This window comes from Anarhichas minor, unplaced genomic scaffold (genome assembly GCF_050575085.1).
Source record: "Anarhichas minor isolate MPS153535 unplaced genomic scaffold, ASM5057508v1 ptg000004l, whole genome shotgun sequence".
Lineage (NCBI taxonomy): Eukaryota > Metazoa > Chordata > Actinopteri > Perciformes > Anarhichadidae > Anarhichas > Anarhichas minor.
The window spans coordinates 12,054,165-12,066,356 of NW_027466450.1; the positions used below are offsets into that span (position 1 = coordinate 12,054,165).

General features: G+C 39.5%; 1 protein-coding gene across 1 annotated transcript in view; it reads left to right on the forward strand.

Moving 5' to 3' along the window:
• Window positions 1–12,192, forward strand: part of LOC142971593 (uncharacterized) — a 122,219-nt gene that overhangs the window by 64,143 nt on the left and 45,884 nt on the right. Inside the window, exons 7-17 of the mRNA XM_076112173.1 lie at window positions 1,142–1,225; window positions 2,677–2,800; window positions 5,547–5,622; window positions 6,088–6,242; window positions 6,633–6,705; window positions 7,499–7,646; window positions 8,194–8,261; window positions 8,732–8,772; window positions 9,384–9,598; window positions 9,912–10,081; window positions 10,265–10,390. Coding sequence (XP_075968288.1) covers window positions 1,142–1,225; window positions 2,677–2,800; window positions 5,547–5,622; window positions 6,088–6,242; window positions 6,633–6,705; window positions 7,499–7,646; window positions 8,194–8,261; window positions 8,732–8,772; window positions 9,384–9,598; window positions 9,912–10,081; window positions 10,265–10,390 — 1,280 coding nt within the window. The remainder of the gene's footprint in view (window positions 1–1,141; window positions 1,226–2,676; window positions 2,801–5,546; window positions 5,623–6,087; window positions 6,243–6,632; window positions 6,706–7,498; window positions 7,647–8,193; window positions 8,262–8,731; window positions 8,773–9,383; window positions 9,599–9,911; window positions 10,082–10,264; window positions 10,391–12,192) is intronic.

Sequence of the window (12,192 nt, forward strand, 5' to 3'; positions counted from 1 at the left end):
ATAACAGAAAAAACTGATTATCTATACAGTACCCGTGTAGGTAATATTCTTTGAGGAGAGTTGAGTTTTTAGGGGTCAAGCTGCTGCTGCAGTCAATTTTTTTTGGGAACAGCGGTAGGTGGAGGTTGCTGTAAGGAAGAGGTTGTTGATGTTCCCAATGCTTGTATTTCTCATGCAGTTTTGCTTCTAACTGCAAGTGCATCACTAGAGCACGTCATGATTACACAAATACTTTTTTGCAGCAAAAAGACGTTTACCGTTTGAGTAAGAATTAAATCAAATGTATTCTTTGCGTGTCAAAGTAGATCTGCAGTACATCTCGGAGTCAACAGAACTGTCGGTGTGACTAATGTGAAGCTTTGGAGTTTCCCCTACCTCACTTGCCCTCTATTTCCCATCTTATGAGTTGAGATGTCACGCAGTCTATCGTCACTGCAGGAGAGCTACACTCTCTCTTAAAGGATGTGCTCTTCCAACATCACTCCCCGTCTCCTCTGATCTGTGATCAGATTGTGTCGACTTTGCTCCACCCTCTTATCCTTTGTGTGTGTGTGTGTGTGTGTGTGTGTGTGTGTGGGTGTTTGTGAGTTGTTTTTTTAATTGTAAGTGCATGTGGGAGCTGTGTGTTCAAGGATGCCTGTTTTCATGTACATTGTGTTATATATGTGTGTCACTAATGTGGGTGATAAACACATGTATGTGTGTGTTTATAAAAGTGTTGCATGCTCTAAATGCAATAAAGCTATATGTGTTTGAATCTAAAATGAACAAAATGACAGCCCTCTGATAAATGCTTTGTAGTTTTACAAATTGATTTATTTCATTGTCAGTCTTCTCTGTACCTCCTCTGGCATCTCCTGCTACACGTTCTGCAAATTTCACATAAAAAGCAGACCCATGCAGGGGATGAAGCAAATTGTCTCCATGCTCAGTAGTACACTCGGTAGAAATGATACCTCCCCCCCCTCTAACCCCAAAACTCACAAGCAGGCTAGCTGTGAAACTTTGTCTTGACAAGAAAACCAAAGACTCAAGAGGATGAAGGAGGTTTGGTACTGTTGGTGTAGACTGTGCTCATCATCTTATTTTAGCCTATGAAAAATATGTTTCATCTTCTTCCTTGTCACTCCCCCCTCCGCAGCTGCTTATAGGGTTTGAAAGCGGGACAATCGTACAGTGGGACCTCCGGGGCAAGAAAGCCGACTTCAGAATCTACTACGACGAGGTGAGCTCCACTACGCAGTCCTGCGTTAAGAAACTAAAGCAAAAATACTGTCAGGTGGGACAGGTTTTGTTTCTAAATCCATGTCACTCTGACATTGAATGGAACATTTTCCGAGGCTTTTGCTGTTTCTTGGGTCATGATAATCGTAAAAATTCTGTTCTATTTCAGCAATATCTGTGGGGATTCCTTGTTAGAGCCGCAGGAAGAAGGATATATGAATGGCAAAATTGATAGTAGAGAATAGGAAATTACAGCAAAAATCAGCCATGTTCATGCAGAGATGATTGGACATGTTCAACAACGTCTTATGACACCAATGTCCTGTGGACATTTATAAAGAGCTCTTTCATGTCTGTCTTTGCCATTTTTAGGAAACTACTGTAGCTTGAGGGTCTGTAATATTGCAATAAATATGCTACGGAACACACTCTTCATGATAATAATAATACAAGGGTAGATCAGTTTAAAAAAATATAAAATATATATATATATATATATATATATATATAGTATATTTCTTAGGACATTTTATCCAAAGTCGATTTGAGAATATCCATTGCATGAGCACACACAGTCAGAATCACTCTCAAACATACACATCACTCTTATGTATTCTTTTTTAACCCCTGTGGCCTCAAAACCAATTTGCCCAATAGACATTTTCACCTTGTGGCACTTATCCTCCGCATCTGCTGCCGTCTCTCATCTCCTGTGAAGAGTCACGGCCTGCTCACATTCATTAATGCGGTTTCATGTCCATCTCCTCCAGCAAAGCACGGCATCTCTGCCTCAGACCTCTTCACACAAAACAACACCACAGACAAAAGGATAGAAGGACCGCAGTAGCACCACTCTAACTCATTTAGCTGTATTGAATTTGGCTTTTGTATTTTGCATCCTTTATGTTGTACACCTTTTATTTTCTTCAAAAGCACTGCGTCAAATTCACACAAATACAATATGTTAAGGAAACATTAGAGTGCAGATGCAAATTGACTGTGGGAGCCTGAGAAGTCAATGCCCTCAAAGCCTTTTAGATAACTGATACCCTCTGTGCCTTTGACATGAAGAGCTGTGGATGATGTTTTGAAGGAATAATAATAAAGAATATTAGATATGTTAATACGTAGAAGGTATGTTCAGATGGGAATTATGGAAAGACTTAAATTAGTATGGTGTTTTGTTTGTTTTTGCTTATTTTTCAATTAAAAGTGTATTTCTTTGGTTGGTTTAGAGCTACGCAGTTTGACTGTAAACTTTTGTTCCTCTATCATTTCACAAAAAAGTGTCCACTGACTGACACAAACACAGATCACAAGGTAAAAAAAAAATAGTTTCAGATACCATATACTGTATGTATCAATATACGATATCTGAATCTAATCTAACATTTTGACATGGAGAGTAGGAGATATTGGTTAAAATCCATTCCCTCTGTCTCATTGGTACAGGCCATCCATTCAGTCGGCTGGCATCATGAAGGGAAGCAGTTCATGTGCAGTCACTCAGACGGCAGCCTGTCCATGTGGAACCTCAGAAACACCACCAGGCCATTCCAGGTCACCTTCCCTCATGGTGAGACACACATCCACACTTTGTTGTTATTTAACTACTAAACAAAATGAAGCTTTGATAATTGGCTATGCTGTAATACAGCAGACAGAAATTAAACACACATACATATACATACATTGAGTGCTAAGTTTAACAGAAAAGTTGAGGTAACTTCATAAAGGTAATAGTTCACCTGTGTTCTGATGTGGCAGATGCACAAGTTTGTTTTTTCGTGAGTGTAACCAGCCACCGACTATTTATTATTCAAACCGAGCTCGTTGCCAAGTGTCTGCACATTCAGAATGCCTGACAAAGCACATCTGAAAATGGCAGTCATTGTGATGCGTGATTTTTGTCATCGCCACTTTTCCTTATTTGGCTGTCAGGTTTGAATCCTTCAAAACTGGTTTTAGTGAATGACTCTGAATCCATGCCACATGTAATTCTCTGTGCTCTTCCTCTGACTAGTCCTCGTTATGTCATCCTCTGGAGTGGTTTGTGCTCTGGCAGGGCATCCTGGCCTTGTCACATCTATGGTGATGAATAGTCCCTTGTTGTGGGCTGTGATCTCAGGCAAAATCACAAAGCAGGAGGGAAGGACGTGGGCGGTGAATGATCGGTCAACGGGCCTGGAGACGTGGTTAAATGCCACCAGATTGTTTATGTGCCAGATATTCGGTATTACACAAGGCAAGAGTGAAGGGAAAGGGAAGGAACAGGACAGAGGGAGCTGAAAATGACTAGAAGTAAACTAAGTGTATGAAAAAGAAGAAAAGTAAACAGTAAACATGTCATCTCCTGAGAATGGCTCAGTCTCCTTCCGCTCTAGTTGTAAATAAATAAACTTATTCTGTTCCAAGACAGATAAATGAAGTGATTCTGGCGCTGTAAGCCAATCATCACACCATCACATCTGTGGTGATTTGCCATCCTATTTAAATGCCCGAGTGTTCACAATCACTTTGTATCGTTGCGTTTGCTTTGATTTCTGGATGCTTCTGTCACTAAACCCTGAAACATTTTGTGTTTCTTTATACAGCTGTTGGTTTGTTTGACCAGAGCTCTGGCTGCCTGATAGTTTATGCATGATAAGCAGTGCGTCATTTTAAAACCACCTGAAATCACGTGTACATAAAATATATGTAGGAAATGCAATGCCGCTCATATTCTATTACATATAAGCTTTTGATTGCAAACTTCAAATATTTACTCTTTATATGTCTGCAGAACTGCGTCTACAAAGCATGTCTTCAAGCGGAAAGGATGTTGACTTTGGCAAAACTACGACATTAAAGTTTATTCTTCATTAATCAAAGAGCCAAAATGTCTGCTTTTAGTGAAACATAACTTGAGAAATAAAAGATAAGTTGAAGATGTAGCTGCAGTACATGTGTAGATGATAGATGCAGCACAGGTGCATGTCACTAGACTTATTAAAGACATGCTTTTTTATTTGTTTAATTATATTATAGATCATCTAGTTGCTCGATGATGTATATTATTTTTTTATTCCTTTGTGTAAGTCTCACAGTTTATAAATTCTATTTCTGTCATGTTTTCTACATTATTTTTTAGAAAGGCTTTTGTTCAGAGCACTATGCCCATGAGGTAAAACCCACAGTCTCACTGCCTTCTAGCAGAGAGACGTCCTCTTTATATCAAAGGCATAATCATGATTGCGTTTTGTGAAGCAAAAGAAAAATAACTCTCTGTAATGCGCTCTGATAACGGTCTGCCGTTCCCCGAAAAGAAACATTGGAAACACAGTACGCAGTAATCAGAAAGTGAAGTAGGAACAAAAGAGCTTTTTTCACTTTCAAAGTAAAGTTCTTTTGATAGAACTGTGCTATGTTCAGTTTAATAAAGATACGTATTAGTCACTATTACTACTTACACTATATTTAAACCTGTGGAGGAAAAGGGTTGTAAGTGTTGCATTCGCCCATTGAATAAAGCAGCTATGGAGGAAGTTATGCTCAGTAAAATGATTGCATGAATGGGGAAAATTGATTAACAAAACATACAATTGTATGCTAATAAAAACAAAATGTTTACTCACCAGCTGTAGAGCCCTGCTGTTCTGGGCTGTGCACACGTTAAAAAGAACTGGGCACAGTCATTTTGCCTTCTTAAGTTTCTTTAAGAAATACATCCGTTTATGAGGTTTTTTTAACCAGGATGGAGATGTGTGATGAACACATCCGGTTGTTTGTGATTCTGATTCCCATCAACTTAAAATTGTTCACTTGTTCCACCTCAGCTCCCGGTGTAGACAGGGGTGTGTGTCTGCAATCAACAATCAGCTCCTTGATTTTACTGACGTTGAGCAGCAAGTTGATCTTTGAGCACAACTCTGCAAGATTGTTGATTTCCTCTCTATATAAAGTCCGATGTTTTGAATCCGGCCGATGACGGTATAGCGTCCTCTGCAAACTTCGCAACAGAGCTCTCTTCATGTTTGGGGTATAGCTGTCGTGGGTGTGCGGTGTGAGCAGGAGGGGGCTGAGCACACAGCCCTGGGGGGCTCCGGTGTTCAACACTAACGTAGGAGTTGTAGCTGTCAATTCGACTCCCTGGGGTCTGTTTGTCTAATAACCAGTTGCAGAGTGAGGTACTCGAGCCGATGCTAAGTTTATCAGTTTCATGATGGAGATTGTGTTGAGTGCAGAGCTGAAATCAACAAACAACATTCTAATGTATTCAGTAAATGTGGTGCTGTATTGAAATTGAAATGTTATTCATTATTTTGCTATTTCCTATAATTAAGGAAAGATACAGAAGGATGGGAAAAAGGAGTCATGTAAACCTATACTCAAAGTGGAGTACAAGACCTCGAGGAACAGGTGTGTGCTCTCTAAGTAACTATTTAGATCCAGATTGCCTGATTTTATTAAGTACCTGATTACACAAAATTATGATTTGAATACAACCACAGGGAGATTTATCCTATGATGTAATGAACCCCACTTGGTGATAATCAAAAGCCACCAACAAAAGTTGGCAAAAAATGACTATGTTAATGTGGTAAGTGGAGTTACATATTTTAATTGTAATAAATTATACAGTTTGAAAGCATTGTGATATAAATTGAAGAAATTACAAACAATATATTTGATTTATACACACATATTGATTGCATTCACTCTTTTCTTCACACATTTATCATATTTGTTGAGTGGTTTATAGTAAGTGGCTTATAAATAAGATTGTAAACCACATGTATTGTATCATGCATGTACATCTATCAAATGGTTTAACTGTTTGATTAATTGATTTGTTCATGTATTACTCTTCTCCCTCCACAACAGCGAGCCTTTTGTTATCTTCTCTGGGGGTCTTTCATATGACAAGGCTGGGCGGCGGCCTACGTTAACCATAATGCACGGCAAGGCCATCACTGTGCTGGAGATGGACTATCCTATTGTGGAGTTCATGGCACTCTGCGAGACTCCATACAACAACGGTAAGTGCATACACCGACGATGACAAAATCAATTTCAACATATTTTCTTCATTCAGCGAAGTGTTTTTTATGAATTATTTTGAATGAATCAATACATAAATCTTTTATTATGCAATGATTAAACTCGTGTAATCTTTTGATCTTTTGATTGAAACACTTGTGCTTCAAAGTCTTCAAAGACTCCTCTGTCCTTCTGCTCGATGAAATAGAATCTGTCCACTGCAAAAAGATGTTTTGATGTGCAGCAGGTTGAATATGTTTCACACATTGAGGATTACGTAAATTTCAACAATGCAAAACTCTAAAACACATTGTTTTGTATGTGTTGTTGTAACTAATGTAAATGTAGATTAAGCGTTATCCTCTTCAGTTTGGCTTTGTATCTCACAGAGGTCCAGGAGCCTTACGCAGTGGTGGTGCTTTTGGAGAAGGACTTAATCGTGGTGGATCTGACACAGAGCAAGTATGTTTTACACAGCTTAGTCACAGCTAAGCTGCGTGTGACTGAGAGAGTCCCATCATCACATGACAACTTTTGATGTTCGATGATACCACCTGACATCACATCAGGGTAACACACTTCTTAGCATATACCTTTAATCCATAAACCAAATCCAGTTACAGTCAATCTACACTTCAGGGAGAATCTTTGAAGAAAGATTGCTCTCAAGGTGAAAATGCTACTACTCCAGTTAGATTAACTATTGGAAGATATGAAAGTGAAGGTGTAAGGTGCTGATGTGGTGCAGTTGTGACAGGTTAACTATTGAGGCCAGGGATACAACTGAATAGCAGCAAAACACATAAATTAGACCTACGGTGTGAGTAGGAGGATTTAAATGAGGTTGCCTTAATTAGGCTAATTGAAGCTGTTAGATATAAACATCTCATGGTGGCTTAATGATTTTTTTTAACTTGTCAACATAAATAAGTCAGTACACAGATACACAGTGTGTACCTTCATACTCATATTCATCAAGTTTACTGATCAAGGAATAATTAGCATTTATTAAGTAATTAATGTATTTGGTACAGTAGCACACCTTTAAATCTTTCAGCCATATTTGTATGCAGGCACGTAGCGGTGCTATACCTATGTTTACCTCTTTTTCTGATTTCATTGAATGAACAGACAAGGCAATGCACATGTAAACGGATCAATTATCTCCTTGTTGTTACTTCAACTTCCCTTTTTGCCCATTTTGACAAAGTGGCATGAGCTATGCTATACCATATCGTATGCACGTATCTTGCAGCTTCCCTGTCTTTGAGAATCCTTACCCCATGGACATCCATGAGTCTCCAGTTACCTGCACAGCCTATTTTGCAGACTGTCCGCCCAACATTATCCCCATCCTCTACTCGATAGGAGCTAAACACAAGAAGACTGGCTACAGCCAAAAGGTAGGAGGGGGAAAATATGAGCTGGCTGTATACGTCTCTTTGTTTTCATTTCATTCTTGTTTGGTAATTAATTCTAATTGATGTGTGTTTGAGCAAGTACAAAGTAAAAGAAAATATAAAATATTTTCAGTGATGGTGGCAGAATGATTTTTTCTATACGCTGTTGAAAGACACTCTAAAAAAGTTAGAAAGTGCTTGTATAATGGTGTACCTCCGCACATCACTGATTCGGTCTCTCAAGGTTACTGCAATGTGAATAATCTTCACAATTTATGTAAAAGAAATCAGCCTGACTAAATAATTGCTGCTATGAACTTGAAGCAAATTATGGGTTATCATCAGCATACGAGTCATTTTAATCAGAACAGATTTGTATTTGAAAATGAAAACATGTAATGTTGGACACTGAAAGCAAAAATCCCGAACATGATTATTCTGTGTTTTCGAATATAAGGAAATCTTATGAACAGGGTCCAGTGGGAGAAAAGCAATAGATGATGTGACAGGGTTGTTAAATGAATCAACACTCTGTCTGTAACCATGCCAGGAGTGGCCAGTCGCCGGAGGATTGTGGACGTTAGGCTCCCACACCTACCCGGAGATCATCGTCACAGGGTATGTCAGCGATATTAACAGCTATATTTTGTCGGTACAGAAAGTCCTTATAGGTCCAAACACATGGCGACCATTAGCCCGAGCTGCTGTGAGAGAGAGATACCGTAACACCTATCACAATTAAAAGGGAAACTACAGTATATGTGTCACTGACATCATGACAGGATCAGCTCAGCACAGCACGGGGCCTTCCTGATGTTAATCGGTTCTGAAGCATGTGAACTGGGTTTTATCGGCTTCTAGGCAACACTGGAATCCGGGACAGTCTAACATTTAAAATCAGTCGTCATCATACACTCCCCAAGATCGAAGATAGCTATTACATTTATTACAGTTGTGAATTTGTGGCATTAAAGCATGGAGCAAGGTTAATCGCCCTACATTTTTCCTTCATTCTGATCCCTTCTCGGAGTCAAAAAACACACCAATTTTGCCCGATGGACAAACAACTATTCTTTCTCTTTGTTCAGACATGCTGACGGATCAATTAAGTTTTGGGACGCATCTGCAAGTAAGTCCAATCTCTAAGCGTTTCTGTCTTTTTGAGCTATACTGAAATGATTTTGTTCAACTCAGGCTTTTGTTACACAGCTTGCTCAAATTAATAATGTTTTTTTCATGAATCCCATGGTGAGTAATTTCAGGTTTGCTCAATATACTACCTCTCTTTTAGTTTTTTTTTTGAACGGATACAAAAAGCGTTGACATTCAACGTATTAGTGGTGTCCAGAAATGTACAGTGTCAACATTTGTTCCAGGCGACTGGGCTGTTGCATCACACGTCATAGGCTCAACTTCCTTGCTATACATTGAGTTCTTAGTGATACCTGATTATTCCAGCACAACCGACCCCCAGAGTTCAATCTAGCTATACCAGCCTAAAGCTACTGTATTATGGCATGCTGGTTAGCTAGTATTCTAACCTTTACAGACACATTGAACCATATTTGTATTTGTCCTCCTGTCAAAAAACACAAGAGGTTATCTTCTTGCACCACGCAGCTTTCTTAACGTTTTGTCATTCTTCCTAATATATCGTTTTTTTTCTTCTCCTCCTTTAATCAACAAAACAAAGTTAAAGTTAACAATAGTTTCACTAAACTTAACCATTTCTCTAACCAGTCACACTACAGATGTTGTACAAGCTGAAGACCTCCAAAGCCTTTGAGAAGCCAAAGCCTGCTGAGGGCAGGGCGGCCGAGTTGGTGGAGGAAGACCCCTTTGCTATTCAAATGGTCAGCTGGTGCCCCCAGAGTCGCATCTTCTGTGTGGTTGGCATCTCAGCCCACATCATCCTGTACCGCTTCAGCAAATATGATGCCAACACTCAGATAGTGGTGAGTGAGATGAGAATCAAGGGGAAGGGAGTTACATCCTGGTGCGTTATAAGGAGTGTAAGTAAGGTCAAATGTAATTCTTACAAACTCCTTTTCTGAAATCTTAAATGTCTTTGAGAAATATGCTAAAAACTGAGCCTTGGTTGTTGTTTTTTTGTGGAGATCTTCTAATATAAATTATGCTAATGCCTTTCCAACAATGTCGGGAACCTGCATCTACAAAACACCAATTCAGTTGATGTATTTCACTGTAATAGTAACATTGTTACAGGATTAAATATAGTTATTTTTCTTGTGTCTGTGTCATCTTCAGTCACTAGAGGTGCGCCTACAATGTGAGGCGGAGGATGTCATCTCTCCGTCTGAGAATGAAAACAATCCCTGCTTCTCGGAGTCCGGCTCCCAATCACCTCAAACCCACCACCAACACCCGGCTAGCCCCGGCACGCCTGAGGGTAACAAAGACAGCACCCCCTGCATTAAGTAAGTTCACCTCACACACATCACAATATCTCTGCAACAAATATCTCTTTGAACAAATCATTTGGTCTTGCAGTGTGCCAGAAATTGATAGATTGATAGATGATAGAAGCAAACATGTCTTTTTTCTGTCCCACTAAATGCTGTATGTATATCACAGAGGACTATTCTTCATGTGTTTCTCAGGGTGAAGGACCGGATGGTTCGGGTCCCTCCTGGCTACCAGGCAGAGCTGGTCATCCAGCTGCTGTGGGTAGATGGAGAACCTCCACAACAGATCACCAGCCTGGACATCAACTCTGCCTATGGCCTGTAAGTCTCCAGATGCATGGCAGTCTCTCTGTCTGTGTGTCCATCTGTGTGACTTTTCATCGGTCTAGATTAGGAATATGGGCAAGGCATTTCTTTCATCGTTGGTGCTGATCGGTTCCAAATCTTTGCTAATCTGCATTTAGGACAGCAATCCCAGCAAAATCGTTTGGAGAAGTTTGCCCAAAATGATTACGGACTAAGCCTCTGAAATCTTTATTAATTACTGTGTTGGTGCAACTGTATGGTAATGGCGCTGTCATAACAGCTTAATTGGACGTAAAGCAGATAGTAGAAACATCACAAAGATTACAACTGAGAGACCAAGAATGATTTTTTAATTGTTAACTGTAAATTACTGGTTTACACAATAGCCCTAAGCTACCAACCTTTTATTAGAGTTGTAACAGGGGAATTGCATGTTGTTGGTTCCAAACGGCAACCTCCACAAATCTAAGACTATGACTCTAAGACAGCACACAGCATGCATGTATGTATGCATAGTTCTGTTCACATTTTAATTTCAAGATAGTATACTGGACCCCTGAGCCCGTACCAAGCTACAAGTGGGCTGAAGCATTTCTGTCACTTCTATCTGTTCTCTTTAAGATGTAGCATATAATTCTAATACTTTGTAAAGTGCCTGATGTTGACCTTGGTAAATGTTTTTTAAATATATTTCAGTGTGGAAGAGGAATTGATTGACTTCCTGAGCCCAGAGTGCTTAAAACTTGTATGGTTTTGTTGTGAATAGAAGTTTTGCTGCCGGAAACCAATAAAATCACAGCTCTTTTAAAGAATATCTATTTGGGTCAAGGCAGGGCCATCATTTGCCTCTCTCCTGTAAAGCTATTCACAGCTTGAATAGAATTGCCGAAATTGATTTTTTGTTTCATTCTTTTTTACTCTTTTGCTCAAAACTTCTTCTGAAAAACACAGCTACACACACACACACACACACACACACTGACTTTTAGATTTCTGTTTCTTTTAGCATGAATATTACATGAACATTACACGAAGGCTCCACCAGAAGAGTGTGAACAGCAATAAATCACTGCCACATTGATGTCTTTACTTTACATTACTAAAGGCACCACAAATGCACATGTCTGTCTCCTTTGGTCACCCTCATGTCACAGATGTGTATGCCAAAGGATGGGTTCACTGTTGTTTAGTTTAAAATAGTCTGCGTCGTTTATAAATGTGCATAGTGCAGGCTGAGACCTCACTGACGGCTTAAGTTTCAAGAATCAAATTAATAATGTTGAAGCGTCTCACTGGAGTTAGCTTTCTCTTGGCTAAATGTACGTCAAATTATTCAAAGTATATACAACAACAGTGAGGGGAGTAACGCTATTTGCATTTGGCTGACTGAATTCCTTTTGGACATTATGAAATTGTGAGTATTGGTAGATTGTAACGATAACACAGATGACTGTAAAAATAGTTTTCTTTACCTCCATTTTTCTTCAGCTGTTGAGCCTTTAGCTTTGATCTTGTCGTGGAGCCCCGTGTTTTATTTGCTGTTTAACACTCAAGCTGTGTTTAAGTGTCGCTTGTTCTAAAAGGCTGGATAAGTGTGGGGTTTTGACCACTGCCGCCTTTGCACTTAGTGGTTTTCTAGTGTGTTCTGAGTGATGGGTTTTTAAGTGTGTAACCATGTTAATGGTATTGACATTGTTGTTTACATGACACACAGCCCTTCCGAACACTCGGTTAAAATGCTGTAAATCAGAGACAACACTGCTGCTGTCACAGCTCCAAACCATCAGACCATGTGACAGTAATGTAAAGTGGACCAG